Here is a 21,162-nt window from a genome sequence, read left to right as displayed (position 1 = left end):
CACTTATAAACTGCTGTGAACTTACTTGGTTTTTGGTTAGGTAAGCCTGATTTGAGACACCCCATTACTGGTCTACTGTAAGGTAAGCTGGTTGTACCCTCAGCCATCACCCAAGGCCTCTAGCTTTGATTCCTTGCTGACTTGCCACGTGTCCTGGAATGTTCCTCACTCCAGCGATCTTGGGCAGTCCTTTCCACTAAAGCAGTTTTCCACCCCTGCTTGCACCTGTGATTAAAAACCACCTAAACCACCATGACCAAATGGGACAGCCAAGTGACTAATGGCAGGGAAACGAAGTTCTTGGCGCCGTTATTCCCAACTCCCTTTAGGCTAGTGCCCAGAAGCCCCTTCCAGGTGGTACTTCAGGCTGCTCAGGGGTAGCTTTGTCTCAGTGTCCAGGTGTTTGAGGTTCATTCACTGCATATCAAATAAGGTGAAAGTGAGTGATGAGCTCTAGAAACTCAAAAGGAACAGAACTAAGGAAAAGAGAAGGGAGAGGCTTAGGAAAGGTGAAAGCATTCACTAGAAAATAGTCTGTTACTGGTTTAAAGCAAACCAGGGTTGGGCTAGGAGCTGCTAACTACAGAAGAGGACTCATAAAGGTCAGGTTCTTTGGTTGTCCCATCAGTGGTTCTGAACCACAGCTGAACACTAGAATGGAGAGCAAAGCCTTGAATCATGGGCCCTGGGCCCAGAACCCACCAAATGATTAAATCGGTTTGGGATGAAGAGCTCCTTCCCTGTGTGTTTATTATGTTTAACTCCCCAAGTTTTCTTTCTGACCAAGAACTTTTTCTTGAGGAGCTCCATGAACGTGTCTCCAAAAAACAGACTTCCTTTCTAGGTATTTTCTGAGCTAGTCCCATACAGGACAGAAATCTGTTGTCCACAGATTGCTGCTTCATCCCCAGATTCTGTCACCCTGGCCTCAATGACCACCATTTGACCACAAAGCCTAGGCTCCCCCTAGGAAGAGGCCACATCAAAAAGTCCACTGGTTGTCAAATAACCCTTTATTATTTTTCTTTGCAGTTCTTAACTCTGTAGAAAAGAAAAGAAAAAAAAAAATCCCTCAGTAATAGGACAAAAAAACCTTATCTCCCAACCCCACTATTGAGCACTTCTAGAATTTTCCACCTTTTCCCCAGGGATACATTAGCTTCCCCTCCAGTTTTCACCCTAATTTTAAGCAAATCAATGCATAAGTCACTTACAGCTGGGCATTCCACTGCACCACTGTTGATGTCATCTATGATGTCGTGAGGGTGGCGGCCATCAACATTGCAGCCCACAGACTGGGCGGTCCCCAGGATCTCTTTAATGGTTCCTATAATTAAGAAAAGGTGGAATCAGAGGGCCTGTCAGTCCCTCACAATCCTCAGGTATCAGTGGGGAAATACAGGCAAGGAGAGGAATAACTATTTTATGGAATACAGGAATAATTATCACTGCTCCCCTAATCCAAAATTCAGAGCTCCATATATTTAAAAGCTCTGAATGCAAAAATGTCCACAGGTCCTGTGATACCCAGATTCTTTCAAACCCAGAAAGACACCACACCCCAATTTCAGGTCTTACATAATAAAATCCCCTCTAAGTGGGAAAATGCCACAAAGTGCATACATCTTGTGTGACAATTAAGGCGGCCTCATACTGTTCTGTTCTTACCAGAGAGTTCTCTAGCTAAAGATCGATGCCGCATCTGTCGGGCAATGTTGACAATCTCATCAAAAGTGATGTTTCCACTGTGCTTAACTGCAGAAAATAAAAAATAGCAAAAGCTGTGTTACCACCTGAGGCCAGAGCAGAGCAGAGCAGTCAGTCCTCCCTCATCCATTTCTAACCTGTTCCCATGCTTTCGGCACAGAGTCATCCACATGAAGAACAACCCTGTTTCCTAAGCTGGGGTTTAGTATCAGCTCACCACTGGATTGCACCAGCCAACAGAAAACTGGTCAGGTGCAGTGGCGGGTGGCTAGGGACAAAATCAAGTGTTTGCTAACCTTATGTGGAAGGGACTGTTTTGAAGAGGAGAAAAAATACGCTGAAGTGACTGAGGTTGATTAAAGCTGTCCATAGGGTCTGTCATCCAGCTAGGAAGCTGCTCTTTCTTGATTACTGGTTATCTTTCTCAGTTTCTTCACCCTGCCTGAACATGTCCCTCCTGCAAGCGTTGAGTGGGATCTGTTCCACACCAGGGATTGGGGAGAGCCACATGGCACTTCTTGGCAGTGCCTAGCTCTGTAACAGCTTAACAAATACCTATGCCATCCCTAGGTTTCATTAAAGGGAGCACGTGCAGCTGTGTATCAAACACTGGGCACACAATACCACTCACATACTACCAGGGAAAAAGCCACTCACTGTTTTTCTGCTTCTTTCTGTCTCTTGGCGGTTCCTTGAGGGCTTTGATGATCAGGGCAGAGGCAGAAGGTACCACCTCAATCTGCAGAAGAGATTCTCAATGGGAGTAACATACCCTACCTCACCCTCCAATGAGAACAACCAATACTACCATGCACCTTGGCTCTCAGAATCCATGGGCCAGATGCCGCATTTACTGTACATTCAGGTTAATTTTCACAACCTGAAACACGTCCTACCCCAGCAAACATAAGTGATTTACCCAATGTCTCAAAAGTGAGAAGAGTTAATATTTGACCCATGCTCTCAAAAACCTTCCCCACAGATAAAATTGCTCTTACCTCACCACTGGTGGCAGGTGACCATGTCAGCAAAAAACCTTCCTCCCAGGAATCCCTACCTCTGCCCTCCCTCAAATCAAGTACCTGGGCCTGTCGGTTCTGAATGGTCAGTTTCACTGTAATCCTCAGACCCTTCCAATCACCAGTTGCCTTGGCGATGTCATCACCAACTTTTTTTGGAGACTGCAGAAATAAAAGGTATATAATCACACCATGCCCTACATCGAAGCAGTCTGAAAATCTGCCCAGTCCTTCTCACTTGGCAGCACAAGCAAGCTGTGTGAAACACGTTTAACTTTGCCTGCCCAATCAAGGCATGGCTATCACCATACTAAACTGGAAAACTGAGGCTGCAGGCTTAGTTGGTCCAGGGCTGTAAACTGCAGGTTCAAGGCCACAATGGGACCAGGGCCCTTATCTACCTACCCTCTCCTAAGAACCTATGTGGTAATTTTCAACTCTTTTACATTTGAATCACCGGGGGCCTCTTTAAAAAGACACCAAGTCCTTGTGTCTGACCAACCCTAGTCAATCTGTGGGGATGAGGTCTGGGCATTTGCCCCTTTACAATTCCCTAAACAGGAGAGATGTCCAGTGAGTGCCAGCTGAGGTAAGGGCCAAGGAAGAGTAATGAGGACACTGCTTAAGCAAAACCATGATGGGAGAGCTTTTCAGACAGGAGACCACTGCTCAAGGAATAAAGGCCTGATTATATTCAAGAAAAAGGAAGTTCAGTAAAGAGTATAAAATGGAGGAAAAAGCAGGTAAATAAGTCTGATCCTAGATAAAGCTAATCATGTTAACCAGTAGGTTCAGAGCAGAGTTGTTAATACAAGCTACTGTAACATTCACCGAGATCTTCATGTCACACTCCATTTTATCTTCCCAGCAGCCATATGCCCATCTCCCTAGGAAACAGGCCAAGTAGGCTATGCGGTGTCACTAAGCCACTCTTGACTTTAAAAACCTCCTCCATCCCGTCCCTCAGGAACACTAAGAGCAGCAGCCAAGAGGCACTGGAAAGTTACAGGTTCAAGGTACCAGGTTCCATCTTTACATACAACCTTTCTGTGACGGCTAGTGCCAGTTTCAGGCCTAGCCGGGGATGGCAATCGCTTACTGTCAGGGGCACCTCAGACACAGTCGTATTTGCACAAGCCAGAGCCGAACTCCGCTCTCCGCATACAAAAAGCGCCCCTCCACAAGGATGACTTACCAGACCCAGGGGGCCGATCTTGGGGGCCAGGGCAGACGTGGCACCGACTTCCCCACCGGTGCACCTCAGGTACACTGGGAGAAAGAAAGGATCAGTGCCTCCGCAAGGGGAGCCCCCAAGTCACAGCCCTCCCAACGCATCTTTGCGGGCCTGGACACACCACCTTCTGCCTCTTCTCAAAACAGCCCCAAGAACCTCGCGGGGAGCGAGGCAGGACACCCCTCCCCCCCAAGGCGTGGACCGCTCCAAGCGCCACGTGGGACAGCGGCCTTCCGCTTGGCTACCGCTGCCGAGGCCCACACCGCGCCGGCGTGGAAGAAGCCCCGGCCGCCGGCCAACGCAGCCTAGGGGGACGCGCCCGGAGACAAACCTTACCCTAAGGGTGGGGGCTGCAAAGCCGCCACAGGTCGTCCGGTCCTGCCCCCCATCTACACGTGGGGAAGCTGAGGCCCAGAAAGAGGCTCGGCCAGGACACACAGCGCCCTGAACGCAGCACCAGAGGGCCAGCCTCTAGCGGGCAGCGGTTCTAAAACCCGCCGTGGGAAAGGCAATTGCGGCGCAGGCCGCAAGCCGGACGGAACGCGGGGAGGGATGCTCCATCCCGAAGCCCCGGCCACATCTAAAGCACGCACCGACTTTGATCTCGTTGGGGTCGAACTTAGGCGGCATGGTGGAGGCGGCTGGTGTCGGATGAACCCGGATTCGGGACGACCGAAGAAAGTTGCACCTGAGCCTCCTCCGAGCCGAAAGCCGAAAGACCGGAAGATGGGACACTTGCGCTGGATAAAGGCCTGAAAGCGCGGCTCTCGCGAGAACTGCCGTCTCCGCCCCATCTTGCAGCGACGCCCTTGGCGCCATATTGCTTGTGGGCAGGCACCTAAGGCTGAAGGCTGGAGAAGCAGGCACCGCGGTGAGCTGTAGCTAGGGGTTCTGAAGGGGGGTTCGGGGCAGTTCTCCCGGGGGAGGCAGACGACAGAGCGCTGTTCCCGAGATCTCAGGCTCCGTTGCTGCCCATTCTCCCTGAGGGTCACCCCATAGTCCCTGTCACTCTATCCCAGAACCCCGCCCCTCTCCTGAGGGTCCGCACCAGCATTCCGAGACCCCACGGCCACGGCGATCCCCTACCCCCTTCTAACTCCCTCGTGATGTGGGCATTTTAGCTATTAAAACAATTTTATTAGAGTCTAAATCCGGTCCAACTCTTAATTCTAAGATTCTGCGGTCTTCGGTCTCAGACTTCGTCATCCTGGTCTGCATGACTTTCTGAGATTCTGAGTTTCGGTCCCCAGTTCCTGCGTTTGGAGGAGGGCAGACTGTGGCTCCGCCGGGCCTGTGCCGGGTGGTCTGTCACCCGGCATCCATGACCAAGACCTGCGAGTGATCGGCCTGCCTTGAGGTCCACCAGAGGGAACGAACGTCGGAGACCTGTGTATCCGCAAAGCAAGGTTGGGCACTGCCCACCCCAGCCAGGGGAGGAGGGTGTGGCTCTTCCTATCTGGGCTGGACGTCGGGGGAGGGGATGGATGAGGCGTGGACATCCGGGAGCAGGTCGGGAAGAGCTGATCTTCTAGGAGGAATGGAGGAGAGGTGGCCGTTGGGGAGGAGGTGAGGGAAAGTTAGTCATTGGGGAGCAGGAGGTTAAGAGCTGGTCATCAGGGAGAGATGGGGGAGGGCTGTTTTTAGATCATTCCCCATCCCTGCAGACAGGTGGGGTGACAAGAGGAGCCTGAGCCAGCTCTGCAGGCTTGGCCAGCTCCCCAGACAGCCTTCGCCTCTATTGGCAGGGACCTGTGACCTCTACGCCTCCCGCTGAGGCATGGGTGTGTGTCTTCTTCAACTGCATCTTCTCCCTGGTCCCTTTCTCCCTAGATCCTTCAGCTGTAGTAGGCCTTGAATAAATGTTTGTTAGATGTGTGGTGCTACGTGCTAAACATTTATTGGGCACTCATCATGTGCCAGGTACTGTGCTATGGGCTTTGCAAATATGGAAATCACTGGATCCAAATAGAACCAAGTGTTGGTAACATTATTACTCACACTTTACAGATGAGGAGACTGAGGCTCAGAGAGGTGAACCAAGGGGACGTGGTTGGTGGGTGACAGATCTGGGATTCAAAACCAATTAAACAAAGAAAAAACAAAAAAGAAAAAAATTCTATTTCATCCCAAAGCCCATGCTGTTAAGCATAAGCTTCCCTGTATGGTTGCTTCCTGGCCCATCGCTGTCCCATATCAAATCTGATATTTTCTGGTACCGGGCAGGCAGTGAGCACCTGGCTTCTGAGTTCAGGATGGTATACTTAATGTGTGCTGAGTTACTGAAGCACCAAGGAGTTGGGCAAACTCCACAGGATCGGGACTTGAAAGAGCAGAGTTCCAGACTGGTTTTGCTGCAATCCAGGCTGTATAACCAGATTGCTGAACTTGATGAGCATCAGTTTTGTTACTATAAAGAGGGCTGTGGTGAGAATCAAATGGAATAATAACTGTGAGAGCGGCAAGATGCCCGAGGATTGCTGTTGAATTTTTATTTAGCTCAGAAATCTCTTTGGTTATGAAGTAGTTGAGTTCCCCAGGGTCAAGGTCAGGGCTGGCTAAAGCCATGCCGTGTTTGGTTTGCTGATGCCACTCTGATAGTCTTTCAGGGCCTACAAGGGATTCATCAGCCAAGTCTGTTAGAGTCCTCAAGGAGCATCCTTGGGAAGGACCTGAGGAAACTTCTCCAAGTCAACCCCCTTGTCTAACATGGAGGAGAGATGGGGGCCCAAAATGGGGAAAGGGTATGCCAGGGTCTCACAGTGGGTCAGGGGCAAATGTGGGCTCAAACCCAGGTCATCTGGCTTGCTGTTGTGCTCTTTCCACATACTGCTGCTTATTTTTAGTCAACAAAGAACAAAGAGTGTTGAGCACCTGCTGTGCCAGGCTCAGGGCACAGATTGATGGTCAAGATGGACACAGCCCCTGCCCACAAGGAACATATAGTCCAGCAGATCAGCTACATGCTCTGTGTTACTGTGCTACCAGTCCTGGGTGCTGGGGACCTGTGACAGAGTCCCCAGGCCCTAACTTCTCTCCTATGCCCTAGTGTTGTGAAGATTGCTCTAGGAAAAAGGAAGGATGCCACTCTTCTTCCGGAAGCGGAAACCCAGTGAGGAGGCTCGGAAACGGCTGGAGTACCAAATGTGTCTGGTGAGGGAAAATGGATTTCCTCTGAGTCCATCCCCATCACCACCTCTGCCCCATGCAACAGGGCTCCACACTGCACTTGCCCTCCATAAGCCGATCACACTTCTCATTACTCGTTCACGCCCTTCCCTGCTGGACCTCAAGCCCCATTAAAGCAGAGATCATTGGTCCACCTTCAAAATGGACTAGTTGAACCGGATGGTGTCTGTGATCTCTTGAAGCCCCTTAATCCTATGTCTCTTTGCCTGATTTGTCCACTCTGGAAGGATGGACCCTCTTTTTTTAACTCTTTTTATCCCTAGGCAAAAGAAGCTGGGGCAGATGACATTCTTGACATCTCTAAATGTGAGCTCTCAGAGGTAAACTGGGGTGGTGGTTTGCCTGTGAATTTTTGTCTGCCCTTCTTTCTTAGATCACGTGTCCCTAGGAAAGATAGATGTGGACTGAGGCTTTTAAAAGGCCAGAAGCTCCTGTCAAGAGGTGTTTCCTTAGATTTTGTTCTTGTCCGAGAGAATTGAGATGATCTTTTGGCTTCAACATAGTCTTCAAGAGTCACAGACTCTAGAAAATGTACTCACGGATTCCTAGGGCACTGGGAGAGCCTGGGATTCTCTGCCAAGCATCAGAGATCTTTCTTTTGCCTCTCATAGCGTTCCTGATCAGGGTGGGGTGGTGGGTGGGCAGGCAGTCACCCGATAGCTGATTGGAAGGGAGGGCTGACCACCCGAGCAGCGTTCTTCCCAGCTTTCCCCAGGCTTAGACTTATTCACCTCCTGCCCTGTCTCTCCCCAATGCGTGTGCCACTCAGAACACAAGTTAAAAACTGGCAGGAGGGGAGGCACTCATTCTTCTTTATCTTATCTTAGATTCCATTTGGGGCTTTTGCAACATGCAAAGTTCTGCAGAAAAAGGTGAGACGGATCTTCATTTTGAGAGAATTATTTATTGCTTGTTTGCAATCAGGTGGGAATTCTAGGAGTTGTCTTCCTGGCACAGACATCCCCCTTCTCTCTGAATCGCACCCTTTCAGTCTGCAGCAGGTGTGTTCACAGGAGAGCAGGCTTTGGCATCAGGCAGCTCTGGCTTTGCAGTCCTGGCTTCGTCCCTCCTGAATTGGGCAACTTCCTTAGGCTCTTACATCTCAGTTTCTTCATCTGAGAAGACATCTGAAATGAAGACATCCGTAGTTCTACTCTCGCAGAGCTTTTATTAGAATTACAAGTGAGATAGGTAGGCAGGTAGAAAGAGATATAAATGCCCCGAGTATAATGCCTGCCACATAGTAGACACTGAGTAACCGCATTGTTATTAATAATAAAAACTACGGGACTTCCCTGGTGGCGCAGTGGTTAAGAATCCACCTGCCAATGCAGGGGACATGGATTCGAGCCCTGGTCCGGGAAGATCCTACATGCCGCGGAGCAACTAAGCCCGTGCACCACAACTACTGCGCCTGCGCTCTAGATCCCATGAACCACAACTACTGAGCCCGCGAGCCACAACTACTGAAGCCCACGCACCTAGAGCCCATGCTCTGCAGCAAGAGAAGCCACCGCAATGAGAAGCCTACGCACCGCAATGAAGAGTAGCCCCAGCTCGCCACAACTAGAGAAAGCCCGCGTGCAGCAACGAAGACCCAATGCGGCCAAAAATAAATAAATTTATTTATTTATTTATTTATTTAAATAATAATAATAAAAACTACACTCATTTCATTCTGGTCACCCAGGGGAGATTAAGAGTGGAATGAATGATTTTTCAGAAAGGCATTGCAGACTTGAATGCAGATAGGTAAGAGTATTCTAAATGAAGTATCTAAATGAAGGTAGGGAAAATGTGTTCCATACCAACAGAGTAGTGAGCTCCTTGACACTGGCAGTATCCGTGCAGGGGTTGCCACCTAACAAAAACAGCAATAGATGACTCGGATTGAGCGCTGGACCACGTGCCAGCCCTGGGCTAAGTGGTTTTTGTCTGTTAGCTTGTTAACCATCAATGGCAGCCCTCAGACAGGAATTTATTATTCTCTATTTTCCACAAGAAGATACTGAGGCTGAGGGAGGTTAAGATCAGGTCAGCTGCACGGGGATCCCTTCTCAGGATGGAAAGTAGAATTAGACCTCTAAGGTCCCTTTCACCCTGGAAATTCCAGATTTTAAGGTCATCTGGTTCCACATTTGGAGACATCCGTTGTGACATCTGCAAGAGCAGAGAACTGGGCAGGGTGGGGCCACTAGCAGCCTGTGCTGAGCTGGCTGCCCCGCCTCCAGCCTTCCCTCCCTGCTGCTCTTCAGCCTAACATGTCAAAAATCTTTTCCACACAGGTGTTGATTGTCCACACGAATCACCTCACTTCCCTGCTTCCTAAATCCTGCAGCCTCCTGAGTCTCGCCACCATCAAGGTACTGGGGCCCTTCTCCCAGGCATCGGGGACTCTGCGTGGTGTTCCAGGTGGTAGCCAGCATCCCTGCTCCCTTCACGCGTCCTCTGTCAGAGTTTATGCCAGACGTGCCTAGTGTCATGGTGACTCTGGGGTTTAGTCAGCATGTTTTATCGGGCACCTTGTCTGTGCTTTGTGTGGGGTGCAGTTGCAAAGAGAACCAGCCACAGGCCCTGCCCTTAGGGAGCTAGGTGGAAAGGCAAACCAAAAGCTCATAGCAAGTGAGCTGGCAGAGAGCAGGGAGACCAATGGGCCCAAACAGGAAGGAATGGGAGGGACGCCAGGTGTTGTGTGGCCAGTGCGTGAAAGCTTGGTGAGCTGGGGCACCTCCCTCCTGACTGTCAGCTCCCCCAGGACAAGGACTGGGATATAGTCACAGTATATGTGAGGTGAGACCCCAGGGTGGTTCCACAGGAACATAAGCTGTGGCAGTGGGTGTACACACTGGGAGAAAAGACTGGCAGCATAGGCATCAAAGTGGTTTTTATGGCTCATGATGGTGTGCAGGGATTAGGGGTCGTTTTTACTTCTCTTCATTTTTCTGGTCCAACGTGCATTATTTTTATAATCAGAAAAAAGATAACATTAAAAAGTGTTTATGTTTATGTATATATTTCATATGCATTTTATAGTATGTATGTGCACACACACACATATATATATATATCCTATTTTTTGCTCATTTTCATTGTTAAAAACATTAGAAAATACAGTTAAGCATAAGGAAAAACATACAATTTCACACTCTAGGGAACTACTATCAATATTTTATTGCATATTTGGTAGTATTTTACTATGCAAATATGTATTTATACCATGAGGCGTTTTTAACGTGAATATCTATCCATACTGTTTCATAGCTTACTTTTTTCACTCAACAGTAAAAATAAATGTTTGATAAATAAGAGAATGAAATGGTATGATACTTTTAAAAAGGAAATGAGATGGAATGATCATTTCGTTGGGGAGGAAGGGTTGGTGTTCCTGCTTTCAACACCAGAGGCATCAGGCACCCCTGCCCCACCTCACCCTTGTCTCTCTGGAGCCTGAAATCAGAGGGCCTTTCTCAGCTGGTGACTTCTAGGTGTTAAACTTGTTCCCCTTCCGCAGGTTCTGGATCTTCATGATAATCAGCTGACAGCCCTTCCTGATGATATAGGGCAGCTGACAGCCCTCCAGGTATGGCTTCAGGAAACAGAAAACCCACCTCTGACCACCTAAGTTAGAAATGGAAGCCACACAGACCTGGAATGTTCTGGTCGCGCTCTATCTAGCCAGGGCTGCACTTGGTGCCACCGGCTCCTCCCCCTTTGCTCTTGAGATGCCCAGTGATGGCGTCAACATAGCAGTCTGGGCTGTGGGCATCTCTCCACCATATTTTTGGCATGTGCTTTTGGGATTTCATCATGAGCTTCCGCAACTTTAAAGAAAAAGAGCACCCAGAGAGTCTCCCTTTTCCAAATGATGAGTTCAGCACTCTGACTCACCGTCTCACTTCTGCTCCTTGTCAGTGGCAGCCCCTGCATTTACTGAGCGTTCACTGCATGCCAGCACCAAGCTAAGCATTTCGCTTGCGCTGTCGATTGATTGATTCCTCACAGCCACTCTGTGAGGCAGGTGTTAGCATCATCCCCGGTTCACAGAGGAAGATGCGCTGTCCTTCACACTCAGATTAAAATCCCTTCTCTTCACTGTGCCCCATCAGACCCTGTACGCTGGGCCCTTCTGTCTTCCCAGCCTCCTTTCCTTCTCTCTCCCCTCCACTGTCTGCACTCAACTCCTAAAACCCTCCGGCCCTCTGCACCCCACCCCTGGCAGGGCCTCTCCACACGGCTCTTCCTTCTGCCCGAGTGGCTCTTCCTCCATCTCAGCCCAAATGTCCCTGCGAATCCTTCCCGACCTCCCCATCTAGGTGGATCCATCTTGTCTGCCTCTTTCTCAACCCGCGTATTTCCCTGAGAGCACTGATTGCAGCCTGTAATTACTAGTTATGCTCAGCTGGCTCCCCTCCCGAACTGTCATCTCTGTGCGGGCAGCGTCCTCACCTAGCGCACTGCCTCCCATGTGGAGGAGACTCAAGATGACTTGAATGAACTACCCTGCGAGGTGGGTGCTATTATCACATTTACAGAAGAGAGAACGGGTCCAGAGGGATGACTGTAACTTGCCCAGGGTCACATGGAGAACATGTGGCTGAAGAGTAGTAACTGCCCCCACTGAGAGAGAGCCACAATGAATACCTGGGGGTAGGATCTTTTGGGAATTGTTTACGTATATATTTTTGTAGAATTGCTGCATTCACTGTTTTGTAACATTTGGATACCTGATAATAACTCATAACCATCCTTTGGTTCATCAAATATTCATCTGCCACATTACTTTTAATGTGCTTCCCTTTCCATCATATCTATTTTTAATGGCTTCCTCGTGTGTCATCCTGTCAGCCTCACTCACCTCATGATACCACATCCTGGAGGGAGTGTGGCCTTCGGGATCCAGCGAGCCTGGGTTTCAATCCCGGCACCACCAGCTGCCGGCCTTGAAGCCTTGGGCAGATCCCATTGCCTTTATGCAGCTCAGCTTCCTTCTGCTAACACTGGGATAACTAGGCCTCATCATGTGCTGCCTCACCTGGATCCCTGAATCTGCTCGTCCCCTTCTTCCTCCCGCCCTGATTGTGGGGCCATTGTTGGCTATTTTGTGGTCAATATAAATGATACCTCAGCAAGAACTAGGTTCAAAGTCTGGCTTTGCCCTCCTGGACACGTGACTTCACTGCTCTGAGCCTCAGTTTTCCCATCTCTCAAATGGGATCATAACAATCTTTATCTTCCTCACAGGGCTGTCAGGAGATAAAGAGGTGTGTGTGGTGCCCGGATGACGCCTGGCCTGAAGCAGGGTAGACACTGTTGTCTGTGTGTGTGCGTTCTCATGCCATTTTTCCCTCTTTCTTAGGTCTTGAACGTGGAAAGGAATCAACTGACGTATCTCCCACATTCCATTGGGAACCTGATCCAGCTCCAGACCCTCAACGTAAAAGGTAGGGGCCAGGAAGCCCTGTCCATGTGACCCTTGGTCAGCTCTGGGCTGACCCAGCCGGCATCCACAGGGTGCTCCTCCTGAGAACCATTGAGCACGAGGGCAGCCAGCCCCCAGCTGTCACTCTAAACTGTCTGACTTCCTGTTTAGTCCATCTGTCTTCATGGTAACCAGAGACAGGGCATCTGGAGGGTTCCTGTGACTCCTCCGAGCCAGGGCCTCACAGGGAGGAGGGCAGACGATGTTGACAGCTAGGCCCCCGAGGCTCAGTCGTTGGTGTTTAGAACAGTGGTGGACTGACTGGGCGAGAGTGATTCTGAATAGCGCTTCCCGCCACTGAAGAGCACTTCCAAATTCAGCGGTGCTGTGAGCCTCATGACAAGTCCCTGAGGTAGGGAGAGGAAGGAGATCTTATCCCCAATTTACACATGAGGAAAACGAGATTCAGAGAGCAGTGACTTGCTCCAGACCACCCAGTGTGATAGTGACAGAGCCGAGATTCTAATGTGTGCCTCCCCGTACCCCCAACTCTTTCATTTCTTGTTGGCCTTAAGCACTTTCTGTACAGAATGTCCCAGTTTACCCATTTGTAACATATAAACAATGATAAAAATAATGGTACCCAACTTACTAATCACTATGTGCTAGGCACTGTGCTGAGCACCTCATATGCATAATCTCATTGAATCCCTCAATATTCCTATGAGGCCAAATAGTATTATCATCCGCATTTTACAGATGAGGAAACTGTGGTCCAGGGAGGCCGTCAGTTTTCCAAAGTCACTCAGCTAATAAGTGGTGGAATGGGAACTTGAACCCAGGTCACTGAAACTCCACTGCCGTGATTTTCCTTATGGAGCCTCAGGTTCCAGGCCCTGGCACATGCCCCAGGCTCAGAGGGGGGCACCCTCCTCCCTGAGTCCTCACGGGAGTCAGGCAGGAAGATGGTGAAGGGGTTTTGGGGTGCTGAGCTGTGCCATTGGGATCCCTCCAGACAATAGGCTGAAGGAGCTTCCAGACACCTTGGGGGAGCTTCGGAGCCTGCGTACTCTCGACATCAGTGAAAGCGAGATTCAGAGGTTGCCGCAGATGCTGGCGCACGTTCGAACCCTGGAGGTAGGTGGCGAGATGTTCTCACCTGGGGTCCTACCTGGCCTTCCCACCGCTCCCCTTCCACGTTCCTGGAGGCCTGCCCTGGTCACAGGGTGCTGGGGTCACAGAGATCTCAACGTCCTCAGGGGCTCACAGAGCCTGAAGTGTGAACCGTTGTAATTATGTGACTTTTGCTGCCACGATGGAGGCAGAAAAGCAGATTTCTAGAGTGAAGAGATATTGCCAAATCCTGACGGGGTTAATTAACATTCTACGAAAGACATGGTATTTGAGCCAGACCTTGAAAGAGGAAAAAGCTTTGGAGAAGTAGACACGGGTAACGGGAGCATTCCAGGTGGAGGAAACAGTTCGGGAAAAGGCAGGAGGTGGGAAAGCCCAGGACACGTTAAGAGAAGAGCGGGGAAGCTGATGTGGTTGGAAGTTGCTGTGCCTCGAGGGTCCAGGGCATAATGAGCCCGGGCGCCGTCAGGGAGGGAATGGCCTCAGCTTGGAGCTGCAGAAACTGAGATTCATCAGAGCAGAGGGTAGTGGGCAGGGGAAGGTGAGCACCGGGGACACTGTGTTAGTCTCCCAGGGCTACCCTAACGAAGCACCCCAGGCTGGGGAGCTTAAACAATAGACTTTTCTTCTCTCACATTCCTGGAGGCTGGAAGTCCAAGATCAAGGTCTCGGCAGGGTTGGTTTCTTCTGAGGCCTCTCTCCTTGGCTTGTGGACGGCTGTCTTCTCCCTGTGTCCTCACATCGTCCTCCCTCAGTATGTGTCTGTGTCCTAATTTCCTCATCTTTTAAGGACACCAGTTGTTGATACTGGATTAGGGCCCAGACAGGTGACTTTGTTTCAAACTTGATTACCTCTTTAAAGACGTTACATCTTGATCGTGTTGAGCAGTGAAGTGAACGACATATAAAGAGGGGTCCCCTTGTGTCTGCAGACTCTGAGCCTGGACGTGTCATCCATGGTCTACCCCCCACAGGAGGTGTGCGGCGCCGGTACCGAGGCCATTCAGCAGTTCCTCTGCAAAGGTAAAGCCAGGCAGCCTGCCTCCTTCACTCAGTAAGCACCAGACGTGACCCCGGGACTGCTCTGCGCCAGCCAGGTGACTGGGAGAGGCCACGGTCCCTGCCTGCTCAGAGCTCTCCAGATCTGGCAGGAGAAACAGGCAAAGCAGATCGTCACACTAGGAAGTACGATTACTGATCGTGGCTACAAGAGAGTAGAACGGGGCGTCTGGTTTAGGCTGGGCCCTCGGGGAAGGTCTTTCCAAGAAAGTGGCTCGACTGAAACCTGAGGGATGATTAGAAAAGAGAGAAGGATGTTCCTGGCAGAAGGAGGTGCATGTTGAAGGGCCTGGAGGGGCGGGGGAGTGGGAAGCATGACGGAGAGAAGGCCAAGTGGCTGGGCGCAAAAGTAGAGGTGGGAGGAACAGACGAGGCTGGAGAGGGCACCCGGCCGGTATCAAACAGGAAAGGGATTTGATCAGATTTGCTTTTTACAAGACCACTCCAGCTGCAGTAAAGAGGAGGGATTGGAGGAAGCAAGGACGGGGACCAGTTAGGAAGTCATTGGGGTCGTCCAGGAGAGAGGCCACCGTGGGTTGGACTTGGAGGAGTGGCTAGAACCCAGGGCCACCCCTGGACTGGGTGCCAGGAGGGGAAAGCAGTGCACCCAGTTACCTCCTGTCAGCCTGGATGTTCTTAATTAGGGGCTCTTGTCCACCTGTGGAAATTTTAGAACATGGCCAAGACTTGCATACATATGGTCATCTGATTTATGACAGAGGTGCCATTGCAAAGCAAAGAGAAGGAAAAGCAAAGGTCTTTTCAATAAACAATTCTGATATTGTTTATCCAAATCAATTGGATATTCATGTGGGAAAAAAAAGAACATTAACCTCTTCCTTAGACAGGCAGCACTAACCATAAAAGGCTGATAGATTAGATTTCATTAAATCAAAAACTTCTTCTCTTCAAAAAACACCATATGGGGAAAGAAAAGGCAAGCCATAAAGTTGGAGTTGATATCTGCAATGCATACATATCCAACAAAGGACTTATTCCTAGGAGATAAAAAGAACTCCTACAGATCAATAAGGAAAAGCTGTTGTCAAAAGACTTGAATTGGAATTTTATAGAAGAGAATATCCAGAGGGCCAATAGTATCTGAAAAAAGTGCTCAACATCGTTTTAGTCAACTAAAAAAATGCAAATTAACCCAGGGATGCAAGGATTCTTCAATATACTCAGATCAATCAATGTGATACACCACATTAACAAATTAAGGACTAAAAACCATATGATCATCTCAATAGATGCAGAAAAAGCTTTTGACAAAATTCAACACTGATTTATGACAAAAACTCTCCAGAAATTGGGCATAGAGGGAACCTACCTCAACATAATAAAGGCCATATATGACAAACCCACAACAAGCATCGTACTCAGTGGTGAAAAACTGAAAGCATTTCCACTAAGATCAGGAACAAGACAAGGATGTCCACTCTCACCACTCTTATTCAACATAGTTTTGGAAGTCCTAGCCACAGCAGTCAGAGAAGGAAAAGAAATAAAAGGAATCCAAATTGGAAAAGAAGAAGTAAAACTGTCACTGTTTGCCAATGACATGATACTATACATAGAAAATCCTAAAGATGCCACCAGAAAACTACTAGAACTAATCAATGAGTTTGGTGAGGTTGCAGGATACAAAATTAATGCACAGAAATCTCTGGCATTCCTATACACCAACAACGAAAAATCAGAAAGAGAAATTAAGGAAACACTCCCATTTACCATTGCAACAAAAAGAATAAAATACCTAGGAATAAACCTGCCTAAGGAGGCGAAAGACTTGTATTCAGAAAACTATAAAACACTGATGAAAGAAATCAAAGATGACATGAACAAACGGAGAAATATACCATGTTCTTGGATTGGAAGAATCAATATTGTGAAAATGACTATACTACCCAAAGCAATCTACAGATTCAGTGCAATCCCTATCAAACTACCAATGGCATTCTTCACAGAATTAGAACAAAAAATCTTACAATTCATATGGAAACACAAAAGACTCCGAATAGCCAAAGCAATCTTGAGAAAGAAAAACGGAGCTGGAGGAATCAGGCTCCTGGACTTCAGACTATACTACAAAGCTACAGTAATCCAGACAGTATGGTACTGGCACAGAAACAGAAGTATATATCAATGGTACAGGATAGAATGCCCAGAGATAAACCCACACACATATGGGCACCTAATTTATGACAAAGGAGGCAAGAACATACAATGGAGAAAAGACAGCCTCTTCAATAAGTGGTGCTGGGAGAACTGGACAGCTTACATGTAAAAGAATGAAATTAGAACACTACCTAACACTGTACACAAAAATAAACTCCAAATGGATTAAAGACTTAAATATAAGACCAGACACTATAAAACTCTTAGAGGAAAACATAGGAAAAACACTCTTTACATAAACCACAGCAAGATCTTTTTTGACCCACCTCCTAGAGTAACAGAAATAAAAACAAAAACAAACAAATGGGACTTAATTAAACTTAAAAGCTTTTGCACAGCAAAGGAAACCATAAACAAGACAAAAAGACAACCCTCAGAATGGGAGAAAATATTTACAAATGAAACAACAGACAAAGGATTAATCTCCAAAATATACAAACAGCTCATGGAGCTCAATATCAAGAAAACAAACAATCCAGTTAAAAAATGGGTGGAACAAGAGGGAGGAGTTATGGGGATATATGTTTATGTATAGCTGATTCACTTTGTTATACAGCACAAACTAACACACCATTGTAAAGCAATTATACTCCAATAAAGATGTTAAAAAAAAAAAAAAGGGTGGAAGACCTAAATAGACATTTCACCGAGGAAGACATACAGATGGCCAAGAGGCACATGAAAAGATGCTCAACATCACTAATTATTAGAGAAATGCAAATCAAAACTACAATGAGGTATCACCTCACGCCGGTCAGAATGGCCATTATCAAAAAAGCTAGAATCAATAAATGCTGGAAAGGGTGTGGTGAAAAGGGAACCCTCCTACACTGTTGGTGGGAATGTAAATTGATAGAATCACTATGGAAAACAGTATGGAGGTTCCTTAAAAAACTAAAAATAGAACTACCATACGACCCAGCAATCCCACTACTGAGCATATACCCTGAGAAAACCATAATTCAAAAAGAGACATGCACCACAATGTTCATTGCAGCACTATTTACCATAGGCAGGACATGGAATCAACCTAAATGTCCATCAACAGATGAATGGATAAGGAAGATGTGGCACATATATACAATGGAATATTACTCAGCCATAAAAAGAAACAAAATTGAGTTATTTGTAGTGAGGTGGATGGAGTAGAGTGTCATACAGTGTGAAGTAAGTCAGAAAGAGAAAAACAAATACCGTATGCTAACGCATATATATGGAATCTAAAAAAAAAAAAAGTACTGATGAACCTAGTTGTTGCAGGGCAGGAATAAAGAGGTAGACATAGAGAATGGACTTGATGACATGGGGTGGGAGGGCAAAGCTGGGATGAAGTGAGAGTAGCATCGACATATATACACTACCGAATGTAAAATAGTTGGCTGGTGGGAAGCAGCAGCATAGCACAGGAAGATCAGCTCGGTACTTTGCGATGACCTAGAGGGGTGGGATAGGGAGGATGGGCGGGAGGCTCAAGAGGGAGGGGATATGGGGACATGTGTATGCATATGGCTGATTTGCTTTGTTGTGCAACAGAAACTAACACAGTATTGTGAAGCAATTATACTCCAATAAAGATCTATTTTAAAAAATGCAAATTAAGACTGCAGAGGACTTCCTTAGTGGCATAGTGGTTAAGAATCCGCCTGCCGAGGCAGGGGACATGGGTTCGAGCCCTGGTCCGGGAAGATCCCACATGCCATGGAGCAACTAAGCCCGTGAGCCACAACTACTGAGCCTGCGCTCTAGAGCCCGCGAGCCACAACTGCAGAGCCCAGGTGCCACAACTACTAAAGCCCGTGTGCCTAGAGCCTGTGCTCCGCAACAAGAGAAGCCACCGCAATGAGAAGCCCACGTACCACAACAAAGAGTAGCCCCCGCTCACCACAACTAGAGAAAGCCCACGTGCAGCAATGAAGACCCAATGCAGCCAAAAATAAATAAATTAATTAATCATTTTTTTAAAAAAAGACTGCAAAGAAATACTTAAACCCTAAGACACCCACTAACATGGCCAAAGTTAATCTGTCAATACCAAGAATTGGGAAGATGCGGAGCAGCTGGAGCTTCCATACTCTGCCGGTGGGAGCGTGAACCCGAAAAGACTTCAGAAGGTTATTGTCAGTATCTACTCAAGCTGAACATTCAAATACCCTATGACCCATCGGCTCCACACCTCGGTAGGTGCCCAAGAGAGAAATGCGTATGAACAAATGCCCAAAGCTACTTATGGAAATACTCATAGCAGGACTATTCGTAACGTAGTAGAGTGGTAAGCTGTTTTATACTCACAAATGAGCACCACACAGCAACCAGAAAGAACAAGCTGCTGCTGTGCTCAACAAGCTGGATGAGCTCACGGACACGTGTGGAGTGAGAGAAGCCAGACGCAAAGGAACATGCACTCTCATCAGCACCTGAGCTCTGGACCAACCCTGATTCCTGCTTCTGAGAGTGTGTTCACTTTTAAACATTCATCAAGCTGTTCATGAAGATTTTGTGTTCTTTTCTGTGTGTATGTTATACTGCAGTTAAAAAGGAAAGAGAAGTTACACATGCATCACACAACAGCTAATCAGGCCATGTATCTACCAAATTAATCTTTGAGCAGCAGGTGATTGTAATGGGTACCCCGGCCAATGGTCGAGCTAGACCAAACCGTTTATTTTGAAAGATTTTAAAGTTATGCAATAGTAGGTGTACGAAAGACGTAAGGAATAATGCAGTGAATATATGTATACCTACTATACAGTTTAAAAAATAATCCGGGGACTTCCCTGGTGGTCCAGTGGTTAGGACTTGGCGCTTTCACTGCTGGGGCCTGGGTTCATTCCCTGGTTGGGGAACCAAGATCCCACAAGCCAAGCAGTGCAACCGAAAAAAAAAAAATCCTTCCATTTGTTTAAACTGTGTAGCAGGTATATGTATGTACGTAAAATTGTTGGTTTCACTCTTTTAAAAACATAAAAAAACCCCACAGAAGATGTCATACTAGGTGATTCTATGCCCTGCTTTTTTCACTCAAGAATAGGTCTTGGCAATCTTGAGAACGAAAAATGGAGCTGGAGGAATCAGGCTCCCTGACTTCAGACTATATTACAAAGCTACAGTAATCAAGACAGTTTGGTACTGGCACAAAAACAGAAATATAGATCAATGGAACAGGATAGAAAGCCCAGAGATAAGCCCACGCACATATGGTCACCTTATCTTTGATAAAGGAGGCAAGCATATACAGTGGAGAAAAGACAGCCTCTTCAATAAGTGGTGTTGGGAAAATTGGACAGGTACATGTAAAAGTATGACATTAGAACACTCCCTAACACCATACACAAAAATAAACTCAAAATGGATTAAAGACCTAAGTGTAAGGCCAGACACTATCAAACTCTTAGAGGAAAACATAGGCAGAACACTGTATGACATAAGTCACAGCAAGATCCTTTTTGACCCAGGTCCTAGAGAAATGGAAATAAAAACACAAATAAACAAATGGGACCTAATGAAACTTAAAAGCTTTTGCACAGCAAAGGAAACCATAAACAAGACCAAAAGACAACCCTCAGAATGGGAGAAAATATTTGCAAATGAAGCAACGGACAAAGGATTAATCTCCAAGATTTACAAGCAGCTCATGCAGCTCAATAACAAAAAAACAAACAACCCAATCCAAAAATGGGCAGAAGACCTAAATAGACATTTCTCCAAAGAAGATATACAGATTGCCAACAGACACATGAAAGAATGCTCAACATCATTAATCATTAGAGAAATGCAAATCAAAACTACAATGAGGTATCATCTCACACCGGTCAGAATGGCCATCATCAAAAAATCTAGAAACAATAAATGCTGGAGAGGGTGTGGAGAAAAGGGAACACTCTTGCACTGTTGGTGGGAATGTAAATTGATACAGCCACTATGGAGAACAGTATGGAGGTTCCTTAAAAAACTAAAAATAGAACTACCATATGACCCAGCAATCCCACTACTGGGCATATACCCTGAGAAAACCATAATTCAGAAAGAGTCATGTACCAAAATATTCATTGCAGCTCTGTTTACAATAGCCAGGACATGGAAGCAACCTAGGTGTCCATCATCGGATGAATGGATAAAGAAGATGTGGCACATATATACAATGGAATATTACTCAGCCATAAAAAGAAATGAAATGGAGGTGTTTGTAATGAGGTGGATGGAGTTAGAGTCTGTCATACAGAGTGAAG

The 21,162-nt window shown here is 47.3% G+C and overlaps 2 protein-coding genes and 1 non-coding gene across 5 annotated transcripts in view; 1 reads left to right on the top strand and 2 right to left on the bottom strand.

Moving 5' to 3' along the window:
- Positions 1–998: 998 nt before the first annotated feature.
- RPL12 (ribosomal protein L12) lies at positions 999–4,698 on the bottom strand. Its single transcript, XM_061199898.1, has 7 exons — positions 4,554–4,698; positions 3,922–3,995; positions 2,790–2,888; positions 2,365–2,446; positions 1,669–1,755; positions 1,215–1,327; positions 999–1,041 (listed from the first exon to the last, which is right to left on the bottom strand). The coding sequence occupies exons 1-7, from the start codon at positions 4,588–4,590 to the stop codon at positions 1,036–1,038; spliced, it is 498 nt and encodes a 165-aa protein (XP_061055881.1). The 5' UTR covers positions 4,591–4,698; the 3' UTR covers positions 999–1,035.
- Positions 1,843–1,972, bottom strand: LOC133098451 (small nucleolar RNA SNORA65). The gene has a single exon (XR_009702156.1). It is a non-coding gene; the product is annotated as a small nucleolar RNA SNORA65 (small nucleolar RNA).
- Positions 4,681–21,162, top strand: part of LRSAM1 (leucine rich repeat and sterile alpha motif containing 1) — a 47,334-nt gene continuing 30,852 nt past the window's right edge. For 2 of the 3 annotated variants that reach the window (XM_061199891.1, XM_061199893.1), the window contains exons 1-10: positions 4,681–4,831; positions 5,135–5,366; positions 7,007–7,110; positions 7,410–7,466; positions 7,974–8,018; positions 9,432–9,509; positions 10,658–10,726; positions 12,503–12,587; positions 13,581–13,702; positions 14,632–14,722. In XM_061199891.1, coding sequence (XP_061055874.1) covers positions 7,039–7,110; positions 7,410–7,466; positions 7,974–8,018; positions 9,432–9,509; positions 10,658–10,726; positions 12,503–12,587; positions 13,581–13,702; positions 14,632–14,722 — 619 coding nt within the window. In that variant the 5' untranslated portion in view covers positions 4,681–4,831; positions 5,135–5,366; positions 7,007–7,038. The remainder of the gene's footprint in view (positions 4,832–5,134; positions 5,367–7,006; positions 7,111–7,409; positions 7,467–7,973; positions 8,019–9,431; positions 9,510–10,657; positions 10,727–12,502; positions 12,588–13,580; positions 13,703–14,631; positions 14,723–21,162) is intronic. The other variant, XM_061199892.1, reaches the window with a different exon arrangement.

This window comes from Eubalaena glacialis, chromosome 9, assembly GCF_028564815.1.
Source record: "Eubalaena glacialis isolate mEubGla1 chromosome 9, mEubGla1.1.hap2.+ XY, whole genome shotgun sequence".
NCBI classification, from domain to species: domain Eukaryota; kingdom Metazoa; phylum Chordata; class Mammalia; order Artiodactyla; family Balaenidae; genus Eubalaena; species Eubalaena glacialis.
Note: the sequence above shows the minus strand (reverse complement) of the source record. Positions and strands in the feature narration are given on the sequence as shown.

Coding starts and splice junctions, on each gene's coding strand:
- RPL12 (XM_061199898.1), bottom strand. CDS start 4,590: ATGCCGCCTAAGTTCGACCCCAACGAGATCAAAGTCG. Junction 2,447..2,789: donor TTCAGAACCGACAGGCCCAG/GTACTTGATTTG, acceptor TCTCTTCTGCAG/ATTGAGGTGGTACCTTCTGC. Junction 1,756..2,364: donor CAGAAAGAAGCAGAAAAACA/GTGAGTGGCTTT, acceptor TATTTTCTGCAG/TTAAGCACAGTGGAAACATC.